We start from the raw sequence: 15,829 nt of genomic DNA on the forward strand, positions 1-15,829 counted from the left end.
TGAATTCATGGTTCACTTGTACCAACGAAACCCCGAAAAATTGGTATCCAACGAATAATAATGAATCCACAGTAATGACACATTTTTAAATCATTTTTTTGTTGGGTCTCATGAAACAACTGTTGAATTATGTTCCCACTACACAGCTTTAAAAGATATTTATAATTATTGCTATTTTATGCATTTTTCCTTTGATCTTTTTTTGTGATAATTTTTCATATCATGCTACTTGCTTGAGATGGAAAATTATTGCTAGAAACTAAGGAGGCACGTGGCGTTGCTAATAAAATATACATGAAGATGTCAACATCGTCATAGGTAAAATAGTGATAAACAGATTATCATTGGTCATCTCCAACTCAAATTGCTTTTCATGCTTTCGCCATACCGGCTCATGCAAGAAAATCAATCTCGTTGAGATGATCAATGATAATCTATAAATATATATCTACCTGTCTCTCTGGTAATCAGTTCCTTTAGAAAGCATACAACTATGTCAATTTATTTTCAGACAATTTCAAATTGTAGAATAATTCTTAACGATTGTTCCAGAATTTAAGCATGAGAGAATGGGAGACCCATATTATATTGGTTATTCTCATCGGAAGTTGTCTAATGCTTAGTCCGTTGCTGTGTGTGTGTTACATTTTAATGTTGTGTCGTTGTTCTCCTCTAATATTTAATGCGTTTCCCTCAGTTTTAGTTTGTTACCCCGATTTTGTTTTTTGTCCATAGATTTATGAGTTTTGAACAGTGGTATACTACTGTTGCCTTTATTTATTGAAGTTTTCATTTTAATGATAATTTTCTTCTGAGGAAATTGCTACCATCCACAATTATTCAATTTGTGTGCCTACCATCCCTCTATTAAGATGAATAATGGAATAGCCCAAAGAATGTTTGATACAAATGTCAACAATCAGTACACATTCCTGAGATATTTAATATGGTGGATTCATTAATTTTTGTTGATTTAAAAGAGAATTGTATTTTTATTATTTCATTAAGTGGTTTTGCCAAAGTCTGTATACATACCAATAGAAAATGTGTACTATGTTAATAATTTAAATTTCTGGTCTACCTATACAAAGGAAATCCAAAAAAATGGTATTTAATGAAAATAATGAATCCACATTATCAAAAAAAGGTCACACTAAAACTAAGAGTCAGATAATGATGATAACAACACAATACAAATCAGTCTAACAAAACTGTAATCAAACTTTAAACAATTTTGTAACATAACAAAAACTAATTTATCAACAATATGTTTAACATTGTGGTAACTTTTAATACCGTGCTACAGGGGTCTTTCTGTGAAAAGACAAAAACATTCCATCATTTGTTATACAGCAAGTTCTCAGCCATGAAACCAATATTAATCACAAACTTGGAAGCAATTTTTAAAATACTGGCATTATAGAATATAAGTGATCTGTGAAAAATTTGTTTAACAGTATTATCAATTAAACTACTCTGGGCATTTTTTCTCTCATATTTATATACAATTGTATACCTTTCATCAACATTAACCTTTGCACAATTATCCTTACCTATTATCAACGACACCCTTTGGACATTTTTTACAGCCTACAGCACCACCATCTAGTGAATTTGTTATTTTGATACTGTACATTCTAGCAAGGTCATTTTCAGCCACATGTCCATTGGTAAGATGTCCAATATAGGAGCGTTGGAAAGCCCAGGAGAATGTCATGGGACCTGATTTAGATACATCAAACCTGCAATAAAGAATCTGCATTAAGTAACTTTTATCCATATATTTAGAAGTATTAATGAAAAAAAAAGTTAAAATTATCTATTAATTCTGAAGAATGTAGCTAAGAATAGAAATCTCCTTATTTTTTTTACAGTTAATCCTGTAAACATGAAAGATTTTTAAAATGTTGATAAGATGGATACAGCTGTGACATTATAAATATACTTGCATGGATTTTTGAGAAATGGAAAAATTCCAAAACTCAATATATTCCTTGATGAATGTATACACATGACAAACCTATACAGTTCACATCTAATAAATGCATAAAACAAAACAGAAATAAGACAAGTAGCCAAAACAGATAAATTTAAGCAAAACTGTAAAATACTTACGAAAAGTGTGTTTTTCCCTTAGTACCTGACCACTCTTTTTTAACATCACTATGACCATCATATTCCTATAAAAAAATCAAAATTGTTTAAATTTACACAACTATATATGTTTCAAGCCACCACTTACTTACACATATTATGGGTTAGACACTGTTAGACAATGATGATGGCTGGCTTTTTAAGGTTAAGTGGCAGGTTAATTGCATAATCGGGATGAGAACATATTAATGTGATATCAATATGAAATATGCTTCTACTAGACAACTGAATTGCTTGTAATCAAAGTCCACTGGAAGACATGTCATCTTACCCGGACACATTACTCAGACCAAGAACAGACCAGTGAAGTAACAAATATCAATAGTTAAAGAGTACTAGAACATTTCCCTTAATATTCTATGTAAAATATGTGTTCAAAATAAAATATAATTATCTTTCCTATGAGCCCTATTTTTGTCTGCTAGGAGCAGGAAACAAATATGTAAATTTTTTTGGGATAGGACCGCCTAAGTAATAAAACAAGAATGTGTCCATAGTACACAGATGCCCCCTCTCACTATCATTTTCTATGTTTAGTTGACCTTGAAATTGGGGTCAAAACTCTATTTTGACATTATAATTAGAAAGATCATATCTTAGGGAACATGTGTATTAAATTTCAAGGTGATTGGACGACAACTTCATTGAAAACTTCCTTGACCAAAACTTCAACATGAAGCAGGACAGAGGGACGAACAAATGAACAGATGCACAGACCAGGAAACATGATGCCCATAAATGGGGCATAAAAATAATCTAACAATATAATAAGCTTACTACAAGAAAAACAAATTCACATCTTCCAGTGCACTGGGTAGAAAATTCAAATGAAATAGTTCCAACAATCTGTCTGTGGTCCTTTGATTCAGCAGTTCTAAATCCTGAGACTGTCTGCATCAGCAATAGATAAGCATCCTCACTGCGACCAAAATGTGTAACAAGGTGGTCTCCCATTGGCACCCAGCTGGAGTTGTACTTACATGTATCATCTATAAAAAACAAACAGTCCTTTGTTATAGTAATACTATTAAAAACATATTTAACTCTTTTTTCAAATTAAATTTATTCACCTGCAGACATTACAGTTTAGAAATTATAATGTGCAGAAAAAACCAGAATGTACCCATTGTCATGCTTAGAATATATATTTCCCTTTCATCATCAAAAGTAAAAGAAAACAGAAAGTGAATGTCTGGCAGATCCAAAAAGTGCACAAACTTTAAAAAACGGTTGAGCTACTGATCAGATCTGTTCTTTCATATCTTTTATTTTTTTAAAGGGACAACCTTTCTAATTTTTGCTCCACAATCTGATTATTTTCATAAAATGTCCCAAAATTGGGGTATCTTTCTACCACAAACAGAAACAAGTTTTACATGCAAAACACATTATGTGTATAAATAAACTAATTAGTTTTCTCATTTGAATAAATCACATTTTTAATGTAGGTGCCTCTTAGATGACTATACAGTATGGATTTTTCTCATTGACAAATGCAGTACAGCGGCCCATAATTGCTTAAATCCACTACATTTTGTCTCTATTGGATAGTTACCACACTGGCAATCATACCACATCTCATTGTTTTTATATACATTGTAAATTTTTGGTAGTGACATTACAGCTTATTATAAAACCTTACCAGAAAAAAGTATACATTCAGATGACATGTTGTTTGGCATTGTATTAAACCAATTCATTTCTAGGTTAAAGTCAGGTGAAGTAGAGGCAGGACATTTCTGACATGGTGTTTTTCCATCCGACATCTGATCATCTGGACAATACTGACATCCAGCAGTCTTAGATAGAAACATTCCAGGGTTACAAGGTGGACAGTCTTCAGCATCAGTTTTACCAGGCAGTTGAATGGACTCTGGTACATCTTTACGACATATTTGTGGTTGTATCCACTCAAATGATTTCTGGGTCTGTCAACATTATATATTTTTTAAAAATTTGCACTTAATCTAAATTAATCATTTACTTTAATATTCAGATTTTAGTTTGATCTCACAGATTTACAATTAGTCAGTTAATCCAGTTTATCCAAATAAAATACACAGCTATGCATTTTACATTTTAACAGGAACACAACAATTAATTAGCTGGTGTCATGAAGACAGACAGGCTGACAGAAGGATAATGGTAAACGTTAATACTAACAGGATAATTATCGTAATTCATCTCAAAAAGAAGGCTGTACGGTGACCTATGACCTATAGCTGTTCATTTCTGTATTATTTGGTCTCTTACAGAGAGTTATCTCATTGGCAATCATACCACATCTTCTTTTTTTATATATCAATAATTTATTTAATGATTACACATCACCTTTCCATTGACACATGGTAACTGGATCTGATAGTAGTCATCCTTAGTACATGGGGGTCTCTGGGTACAAACACCAGCGCCTTCATCTATAAATAGAAACATTCAGTATTTCTTCATTGAATACTTTTTAATTGAATGCAGGTTCCCTATTACATAATATTTATCCTGCAATCTTCAATTTTGTATACATGTAATCTATATGCAATATTCCTCCTGGTAACAATCGGTCATTTGTTCATAATTTTTATATGATTTGCAAATCTATAAATACTTGAACAGGATTCGTCTATAACACTTTTTCCCTTGGTTTACACTTCAATAAACCATGTTTCCGAAACTACTTTCAATGTGATCTATTCATGCGCAATACAAATACATAAAGGGATCCCAGGATTTTCAGCAAATTGAGATTGAAAAATAATAGCAGACTTGTTTCTATTTCAATGCGTGTATAACAGAAAAGAAATAATGCATTAAAGAATGGCAAATGCATCAAGTTTAGATTCGTATAAAATTCTGGGAAATTTCACGAATAATTTGGCGAATTTACGTCATGACAAAACACGACGTCATACAATTGAAAAACCGAAAGATTATTTCGTTACTTGTACGCTTCAAATTCAGATTATATCTAATTAAAATGAAGTTTTTGAGGTAGGTGCCGTTTCATTTTAGATTATGTTGCATTTATCGGACACTTATGGTTTTTAGAAAGTCAAGATGGCGGCGTACTCCTCAGTAACATGCTATTCTGCTTTTGATGTTAAATATAGTAGCCATCAAACAAAAACTGTTAATTGATAATCGCGTATGTTTGGCTGAAGAATTATAAGGATTTAACACATTTTTTCTACAGGTTAATATTGATGTGTAAACCAGGTCTCTAACTTACAAACTTGACATAAAAGTCGTTCGGACTTTGCATACATTAGGTGAAATAATTATATGGCTGCAAAAAGGGATTGTGCATTAGAAGCTAACACACACATCTTTAAAGTCCCACGACTTTCCTTTTCAGATTGAAAAATAGTAGTTATCTCTCACTATAATTAAATGTATTGTGAACCATGGTAAAACAGTGGATTACAAATCAGAGAAGTATTATACACTAAAGATTGCTTTGATTTAAACCACTTTTTTCTTTTCTTTTTTAACAGACCAAATTGGAGAAAGGATTAAATGTATTGAAATGGAGAGTAGTTGGAATTCAGACTTTTATTCAGTTTGTGAGTTAATCGCCCCAGTTTACACATCAATAACCTCTAGAATAAATCTGTTTAATCCTATAATATGGAGTCTCTTTCTCATATTAAGTGGTTTATTCACAATAACCTAAAGCACTGTTCATTTGTTTTGTGTGTGATTTTTGTTGATGTTGTACATTAACTGACTTTGTGTCCTGGATGGAGACTCCATATCCTATGTTTTTCTATTATATTTACTTTAACATCCATAAGCAGCATCATAATATCTTATATACTTACATGAATATTCAGTAGCCGGGTTACATGGTTTACACATATCTGCTCCTGGTTTGGAAAAGGTGTCAGGTTTACAAGGTGTACATATTTCAGAACCTTCACTGCTGTACGTCCCACTTTTACATGGTGCACATACTGAGGTAAAACCCACACCTACAATATCAAAAACAGTTACTTATCCATTTTATATTTAAGAAATAATTCATCAGCGAAGGGTAAAATATCAGCATAAAGGGACAACCCGTGGTAAAATCACGATATATTCAAGCCCCCATGAATTATTTTGATTCTAATAAGACAAATACGGCAATTCTTTTGGATCGAGGCGCCTGAGGTGGAGGTAAATATACACACTATTAAATTGGCGTAAAAGAACAGAACAAACTGAATTAGTGACATGCTTAAACTATTAACAATAACGTATCTAGATAGTTTTGAATGAATTTAAATGATAATTTACTTATATGTCTTAAATGTTAAATATGGCTTATACCACATTTTAGCATCGTTTGTTTAAGTTTTCTTGTGATTATTTTCGTTTTACAAGCGTGTATTTTCCCGTAAAATGCTTATATTCCTACGTCATCTTTCTATGACATTGGGTATCTCATTCATAAACCAGGTGCTCCGCAGGGCGCAGCTTTATACGACCGCAGAGGTCGAACCCTGAACAGTTGGGGCAAGTATGGACAAAACATTCAAGCGTGATACAGCTCTGAATTTGGATTGTGATCAAATTTTGACATTACCGGTACATGGTTTTTTTTTACACAAAAGAAATGTCAAGATTTTACAAATCAATTAAAGATTTCTTCTTCAAACTTTTTAAATCTAAAATTAAATAGTTGACACAGCATAGGTTTCTGACACAGAATGAATGTGGTCTAATGAACTTAAAAGGTTTTTTTTGCCTTTGAGCAATTCACTATGCTGTTGAATATTAATCCTCTCAAAAAAATGTTTGAAGAAATTTTCTTTTTATTTATGAAATCTGAAATGAGAAAAAATTTAACCCCCCCCCCCTTTTTTCACATCCCCGTTTCCCTTTTTCCAAAACTGATATCAATTCAAATTTCTAATGGAGTTTGCAACAATAACTACTCTTTTAAATACATCATAAAATATTAAAATGTAAAATAAAGTGCTTGTTATCACTGAATGGTAAAGATTGGTTGGTAGTAAAAGTGAATATACATTCTTTATTGTATAAAACAATAAAAAAAAACTTCATCAGCAACATTTTATATTGGCAAATTTCCAATGAAGTTATTTACATAAAGTTATTGGCAAATAAAAATAGAAAATGACATCATAGTCATGTCTGGCAAATGTCCAACATACATTATCTAAAAACATTTTAGATAAGATAAGGAAAAAAAGCTTCATCAGCAACATTTTATATTGGCAAATTTCCAATGAAGTTATTTACATAAAGTTATTGGCAAATAAAAATAGAAAATGACATCATAGTCATGTCTGGCAAATTTCCAACATATATTATCAACTACTATTCTATACAAAGAAAGATAACTCCAATTGAAAATTAATTGCTATTGCACAATATTGTGCAATTAGATATTTCTTGCTATTGTGCAATACTGTGCAATTGAAAATGTCTTGCTATTGCACAATACTTAATATGGAATCCTGATTTGGACCAACTTGAAAACTGGGCCCATAATCAAAAATCAAAGTACATATTTAGATAAAGCATATCAAATAAGCCCAAGAATTTAATTTTTGTTAAAATCAAACTTAGTTTAATTTTGGACCCTTTGGACCTTAATGTAGACCAATTTGAAAACTGGACCAAAAATTAAGAATCTACATACACAGTTAGATTTGGCATATCAAAGAACCCATTTATTCAATTTTTGATGAAATCAAACAAAGTTTAATTTTGGACCCCCATTTGGACCAACTTGAAAACTAGGCCAATAATTAAAAATCTAAGTACAATTTTAAATTCAGCATATCAAAGAACCCCAAGGATTCAATTTTTGTTAAAATCAAACTAAGTTTAATTTTGGACCCTTTGGACCTTAATGTAGACCAATTTGAAAACTGGACCAAAAATTAAGAATCTACATACATAGTTAGATTCGGCATATCAAAGAACCCCAATTATTCAATTTTTGATGAAATCACACAAAGTTCAATTTTGGACCCTTTGGGCCCCTTATTCCTAAACTGTTAATAATGCTTATTTGGGCCCCTTTTTGGCCCCTAATTCATAAACTGTTGTGACCTCAACTCCAAAAATCAATCCGAACCTTCCTTTTGTGGTCATAAACCTTGTGTTAAAATTTCATTGATTTCTATTTACTTATACTAAAGTTATTGTGCGAAAACCAAGAATAATGCTTATTTGGGCCCTTTTTTGGCCCTTAATTCCTAAACTGTTGGAACCAAAACTACCAAAATCAATCCCAACCTTCCTTTTGTGGTCATAGACCTTGTGTCAAAATTTCATAGATTTCTATTCACTTAAACTAAAGTTATAGTGCGAAAACCAAGAAAATGCTTATTTGGGCCCATTTTGGCCCCTAATTCCTAAAATGTTGGGACCAAAACTCCCAAAATCAATCCCAACCTTCCTTTTGTGGTCATAAACCTTGTGTTAAAATTTCATTGATTTCTATTCACTTTTACTAAAGTTAGAGTGCGAAAACTAAAAGTATTCGGACGACGACGACGACGACGCCAACGTGATAGCAATATACGACCAAAAAATTAAAATTTTTGCGGTCGTATAAAAAGCATATGACGTGGGAGTAGGATCGAAACAGCCCAGGAAATATATTCATATTTTACCACGGGTATGTTCTCAAAGCGTTTGAAGGACGTCATGTTAGAATTTGTATTATCTATATTAGTTCAATATATTCTATATACTGTGGATTCATTATTATTTGTTACATACCAACCTTTGTGGATTTCGTGGATACAGTTGAACTGCAAAATTAAATGTTTATCAAAAACTATTTTTCTATTTTCACTAATTTTTTTATCTGAATGCAGACTCCGGCAAAACCACAAAATTCAATATCCATGAACATGCAAATTTTCGTTAAAGTAATCCACAAAAATAAATGAATCCACAGTAACTAGAAACAAAGAAGATGTCACAATAATAAACATTCACATTTCAATATGGAAGTAAAATATGAACAAAAGGAGCTAGACATATAACTATGACACTTAAAATGTATACTAAATGTGGAACATAATCAGCAATCTATGTCTGTCATAACCTTGATCAATATCCTGGAATGGTCTTAAAAACGATAATTTAATTACATTTTCTATACAAATAATCTTTCCACCATTATAATGCACAATATAGCTGTAACTATCACAACCTTCCTGAAATGGTGTGAGTATATTGACTCACCTACAAATGACACATGCTCAGACGGACAAATGGATGACCAGACAATAACTTAATTCTATTTCCTGGTCTCCTACATCATGTTAGTTTACCTGTAACTTCAATTTTTCTAATCAGTACAGGTGCAACTGTTTTTTTACTTCTGTCTGAACCTATACCCACTACTCTCCATTTCAATACATTTAAGCCTTTCTCCAATTTGGTCTGTTAAAAAAGAAATAAAAGTAGATTAAATCAAGGCAATCCTGAGTCTATAATACTTGTCAAATCTACTGTAATACCAAAGTTATTAATACTTATAAGCAAAAGCATAGATGACTTCTAATTCTTAACTAAAAACGAAAAGTCATGTGACTTTAAAGATGTGTGTGTTAGCTTCTAATGCACAATCCCTTTTTGCTGCAATATATATCAAACTGTTTCGCCTAATGTATGCATAGCTACATGGCATGTCCATTTAATCACCAAAGTTTCATGAAATTCTATTGCATGGATTCAGAGGAGTTGGATTGACAAGAACAGGACTGACAGACAGGTAAAAAAACATTATACCCTTTTAATTAATGTTCAAAGCTTTTCATGTTAATAAATGGACACAGTTTGACAGCTGCCGGCTGGCATACATCCCAAAACCACTTACCAATTTTTATTTCAAAAATCAGGTTAATAAACTTTTTTGCTGTTACTTACACCAATGTGTCCCCAAGCTCCACTTTTAGTTTTTGATGGCCACTGATTCTTGTGTGAATGATCTAAATCAGATTCACATTGGTCGTTTTGAATCTAAAAAAAGAAGCAATTAATTCATACAGATTTTTAAATGCAATAGAATTTTAAGTGTAAAAACTGTTCCAAGAGTGGATGATATGCCTTTTCCTGGCAATCATTATAAAAAGGTTTGGTGAGTGAAAATTGTCAACCAAAAGTACAGACAATCAAACAAATATTTTCAATAACATGGAAAAAATGAATAAATTGCTAAAAGCAAACTTTGAGTCATGTCATGTGATTGACTTCTGCTGTTTTAATTATCTTACTAAATTTCATACTGCTTACAAATAAGAATGTGGCAGCTGAAATTGTTTAATGATTTTGCTTATTCATATTGCAATACACATTTCAGGCACACTTAAGCAGAAAACCTAACATTGAAAATTGGTAATTAATTGAAAGTCATTGGACCATGATCTGAGGGGCAGGTCCCTGAATTAGTCTTCAAACTGATACATTTGTATGTACTGATAGTAATGCAACTTTCTAGAAAATATCATTGATCTTTTACAAATAGTACCTATCAAACTGACTTAAACAGAATTTGTTTTTGTTGTGGCCACTACTTGTGAAGCAGATTTCAAAGCAGAAACTGCATACTCCATGTGGGAGAATCAAAGTTCATCCTCAGTTTTCAGTGGAGTTTAAGTTATTAGATTTCTTGTGTAGTGTTATGTGGAATGGTGTTTGTCTTTTTTATTTGAAACAAATTAAATAATTGCACTTTTAGTTCATAAAATAATAACAGAAAGATTTATTTATATATCATGTATCATGAATATAATTTCCTTAAAAAACTAAGGTAATTATTACTGAATATATCTAATATTCTTATTTTTTCTAAACACACTTTATAAACTTACTGTAAAATGGAACAAAGCAGACCCTTCTGATTCCTCGGGATATTGAAACTCAAACAGAACTGAGCCTGTCTTGACTAGATTTACAGAGTATGTCAACTGAGCATTGCAATCACCTGGCGTTACAGATAGATAACTTCCTTTGGCAGTAAATGCATTGCTGTAAAAGTGATTATATACCTACTACAAAAGTATTCAATTAAATACATGTATATATACTAAATTATCAACAGTACTTGTTGATAATGACTTAAATAAACAATGTAGTACAGATATTCTGTTGGGATGTGCCTGAGAGATATTCAAAACCTAATCATTATATATATTTAAGATGTAAGTTCAAACTGTTATTTCATTTTTTGTCAAAACTGATGCCGATATTGCACTATGTTCTATGTGAGTTTATTTAATATAATAAATTTACATCTACATATCAAGATTATATACTATGTACTGAGTTATTAGTTATAGTACAGTTTTTGATTGATAAGGAAATTATTGTTTTCACTTCAACCAGTATTACTGTTATAAAAAGACGATTTTTTCCTTATAAATTATTGTATATATATCTAATATTGTTATGAGATTCTATATAGGCTTCAAAGGCATACTCAAATAGAATGATTTGATAAAGTTATTAACCTTGAGCAGTTCACCGTGTCCTCATCCTCTCCCTCTCCCATTTCAAAATGGCGGAATCTGAATGATTCTGCTGTAGATGTAAATCCTTCTGGAATTTTCTCCCAATTTTCAAATCTGATGCCATCACCAAGTGAGAATGTACCAGATTGACAATGTTTACATTCCTGGTCTCCTGATATATCTAAATACTGCCCTTTATCACATGTAAAATCTACAAGAAACATACATAATCTACAATTCAATATACTTTGTTTTCACTGCTACATTTATCAATCCTAATTTTTCATTTACAATATTTCATTTTCAAACTATATTACACCATTTGTACACATAGTTTTCATGCCAGACATAGTATAGTACAAACTGGCATGGTATTAATCATAATTTTTTCCCGCAAAATTTTATAAACATTTCAAAAAGGAAACTCATATTCCCCTTTTTGGTTGATATTTCTGAAACAAAAGAATAGTAATCTAACAAGAATTTGCCTCAAAGGACACAATGTTCAGATCACAATTATTCCATGTACAACTGTAAGCTAAAGGTGAATTTTGAAATCAGGGTCAAAAGCATAATTTGAAATATATATTGATCAGGTTGATAATAACTTAATAAACAATGCAGTACAGATATTCTAGTGTTTTTGCTGTTACCACTTTCCCCCAGAAACTATGTTCATGATGTTACACTATAATCATGACAAGAGAAAGATTTTTTTGTTGCAGATTGTTCTTGCCAATGGCCAATGGGTTATTTTCAACTGCTAATAACCAAAATTCAGAGAGGGTTACATTTTAATATTTTTTTTATCTTCTGAGCCATGTGTTTGAAAAGAATGTCTCCTAGGGAGTGCAATCATTAACCAACAAAAAAATGTCATTTTAGCAGGAAGTATAACAACAAGCATAACTCACTTACACTCAGTCTCATAGTAATGATTTGCTACATGTCATGCATGTATAGATCAGTGGGGAATGATACTTATCTAATGCATTCAAACAAGTATATCCTACATGTATAGATCAGTGGGGAATGATACTCATCTAATTCATTTAAACAAGTATATCCAAGACTTTTCCCAGTATCTATAACTTACCACAACTTTTACCCCTGATAGCAAGATGTGGTGCTCCACAGTAAGTACAGGAGTTTGTAATTACTCAGTATTAATAACTTACCACAACTTTTGCCCCTGACAGCAGGATGTGGTGCTCCACAGTACAGGAGTTTGTAATTACTCAGTATTAATAACTTACCACAACTTTTGCCCCTGATAGCAGGATGTGGTGCTCCATCAGTGCAGGAGTTTATTATAACTCAGTAATAATAACTTACCACAACTTTTGCCCCTGACAGCAGGATGTGGTGCTCCATCAGTACAGGAGTTTATTATAACTCAGTATTAATAACTTACCACAACTTTTGCCCCTGACAGCAGGATGTGGTGCTCCACCCGTACAGGAGTTTGGTTTCTTTGGTACTTGGACTCTCCATCTGCCACCATTACTATCACATTCTGTATATTCAAAATGGTAATCTCCCTACAACAAAACAATACCATTATACCATGTAGTTATTACTTTGTGTAATATTTTTTAGTTTAATTATCATTTCTGAGTTCTTTTTTTCTTTTAATATGAAAATGGGTAAAATTTATTATGACACTTTTTATTTGTAGATTAAATACAACATGAATAGATGTTATACCTTCCTCCACATATATATAGTTTATTTAAAGTCATATATTTTAAAATTGAGAATGAAAATTATGAATTTATCAAGGGGACAACAACCTGACTAAAGAGCATAAAACAGCCAATGGTCACTAATGGGTCTTTAACACAGCGGGAAATTGGGAAATCCATCACCCAGAGGTGGGCCTCAGCTGACCCCTAAATAATAAATTGTACTAGTTCAGTGAAAATGGATGTCATCTTTGGTGACCGTCTGCTGTTGTCTGTTCTATGGTTGGTTTGGTGTTTCTTTGACACATTCCCCATTTCCATTCTCAATTTTATACTAAACTCTTAAACATATGCTAACTTTGAACATCAAAACAATAAAACCTTAATGTCTCTTCATAACTCTATAAAATTGACTATCAAATTAGGGTGTATCAGAAGTTTTACAGACTAATAATCTATATGTATATCAAGCTCAATAATCTTATTTACACCTATGTGTAGGAATTATTTTCATTTAAATGTGTATGATACATGCATGCTTTTTTTTACTGGGCCTGATTTTGTTTATCTGAATTATTTTTGCAAAAAATTTCTCACAAAAATGTCTAACTGTTTTAAAATACTTTAACAATGACATCATCAATATTTTCAAATCATATACATGAAATACACTAAATTCTTGCACAATGCACAATTTGAAACTGAGTAACTTTGTTTGGTTTTCTTGCAAATGTTCATGGATAGTAACTGTATACTTTAGAATGTTGTGCTCAATAGACCATGTTGTTTTTTAATATCAAAAAAGTTGTGATAAAATCTGTAAAATATGAATGTAATCTTTACCCCTTAAAAAACTATAATAAATGAGAGTCAATGAGCTTATTCAGAAAATTAAGGTTCCAATACATGCATGTTCCACTATTGCTGGTAATATTTTGAAGCATACATGTATGTACATGTATATGTTCTGTTTTTATAAATTGTGTACATGTTGAAGGTCATTAACATTAGTCTGATTTAGAAACTAGCCCCTATATATAAATCATGATTTTGTACTTATTAGTTAAATTTATTTGAAGGAAAATATTCTTTATAGGTTACCAGACCAACAATGCACCGAACATGAGGACAATTAGTTACAAGGACCTTCAGGCAAGGTGATGTGATCTACATTTCTGTAAATGTCAACTCCACAGGCATTTTAACAAACTTTCACTTATTTAACAAACTTAATGATAAAACATTCTATAAACATGGTAATTTCCTTTTAAAGAATACATGTTTTCTAAAAATAAATCTATACATGGTTTTCTTAAAAGCTTTTAACTAGTAGGAAATCTAAGATTCAGTATATATTTAAAACCTGATTTTATTCATGTAAATTCATGGCTGACACTGAAAATTATTGATTTGAATTATAAAAAGTTTCATCTCCATGACTCCATGTACATTATTTAAAACACAGTCAGTCCAATCTTTAAATGGATATTAGTTTTTCTATGCATGTGTGTTCCAAATTCCAAATACTGTTTTTAAAAACACTAGGCAATGATATAAATGGAGTTTTTTTTTAAACTAATTCCAATTCATTCTAATATAAAACAGATTATATTTCATAATTCATGTATATTATCATGATCATACATGTCAAAAGTATTACTCATAAATCATGAATATTGCATAGCTAAAAGCTGAATAAAAAATTATCTGATAAATTTCTTGAAAAAATCAATATGTAAACAGACAGAAATTGGAATGAACTTTGTATAAATGCCAGTATTACTTCTGATATGACCATCAGACTATAGATAAGAATGAAATGAAATATTACATTGTATAGTATCACATTCTCCCATAGAAGGTAACTAATACAAGTATCCAATCCTAATTGATAAAGTAACATAAAACTCTCTTGCGGAACATAACCAATATTAGCATGTTATAATCCCCAGTAAAAATATCAATAGGAATAGGATTGAAGGAAAGCCTGTCATTCTTATCTTTACTGTTCAGTTTTACTGGATCACCACACAGATACATCGTTAATCATTATAGTCCCCTTCCTTTTAATATCATTCCCCCCTTGTTTTAGAGATATTCAGCTCAATTGGACTGAGATTTCTGATAACACCCAGCATATCAACTTATTCCTCTTTTCAACATGTTCTCCTCATGCTCAAACGAAAGCTGAATTAAATTGGAAGCATTTACAAACAATATGAAGAATAGTCCCTCTACTATCACTTCCATTTTTTATCAAAAAAGTTATCTTAGGAAATTTAAATTATTTGGTCTGAAACACAATATTGAATTATTCTATTAAATGCTTCTAATAGAATTTTTCCTGCATCATTACCAGTCTTTCCAGCTGTATGACCTTACTGAATACATCCTAAAATTTTATTTCAGAATCCGTGTTTTAGAACATTATACAGTCTTCACGCTGAACCACAGGCACAGTAGCCCAGGTTTGTAAAATTACTGTTGGGCCTGTAAAAATCATCCCCACAAGCC

General features: G+C 31.4%; 1 protein-coding gene across 2 annotated transcripts in view; it reads right to left on the reverse strand.

Moving 5' to 3' along the window:
- Nucleotides 1-15,829, reverse strand: part of LOC143066455 (endosome/lysosome-associated apoptosis and autophagy regulator family member 2-like) — a 37,952-nt gene that overhangs the window by 14,597 nt on the left and 7,526 nt on the right. Inside the window, exons 2-12 of one of the 2 annotated variants that reach the window (XM_076239378.1) lie at nt 13,045-13,171; nt 11,631-11,841; nt 10,992-11,148; nt 10,048-10,140; nt 9,450-9,561; nt 5,970-6,119; nt 4,486-4,571; nt 3,797-4,082; nt 2,932-3,143; nt 2,116-2,180; nt 1,554-1,742 (exon numbers count right to left, since the gene is read on the reverse strand). In XM_076239378.1, coding sequence (XP_076095493.1) covers nt 1,554-1,742; nt 2,116-2,180; nt 2,932-3,143; nt 3,797-4,082; nt 4,486-4,571; nt 5,970-6,119; nt 9,450-9,561; nt 10,048-10,140; nt 10,992-11,148; nt 11,631-11,841; nt 13,045-13,171 — 1,688 coding nt within the window. Of the gene's footprint in view, nt 1-1,553; nt 1,743-2,115; nt 2,181-2,931; nt 3,144-3,796; nt 4,083-4,485; nt 4,572-5,969; nt 6,120-9,449; nt 9,562-10,047; nt 10,141-10,991; nt 11,149-11,630; nt 11,842-12,808; nt 12,851-13,044; nt 13,172-15,829 lie in introns of those variants that run through there. The other variant, XM_076239382.1, reaches the window with a different exon arrangement.

The sequence above is a fragment of the Mytilus galloprovincialis genome, chromosome 1 (genome assembly GCF_965363235.1).
Source record: "Mytilus galloprovincialis chromosome 1, xbMytGall1.hap1.1, whole genome shotgun sequence".
NCBI lineage: Eukaryota > Metazoa > Mollusca > Bivalvia > Mytilida > Mytilidae > Mytilus > Mytilus galloprovincialis.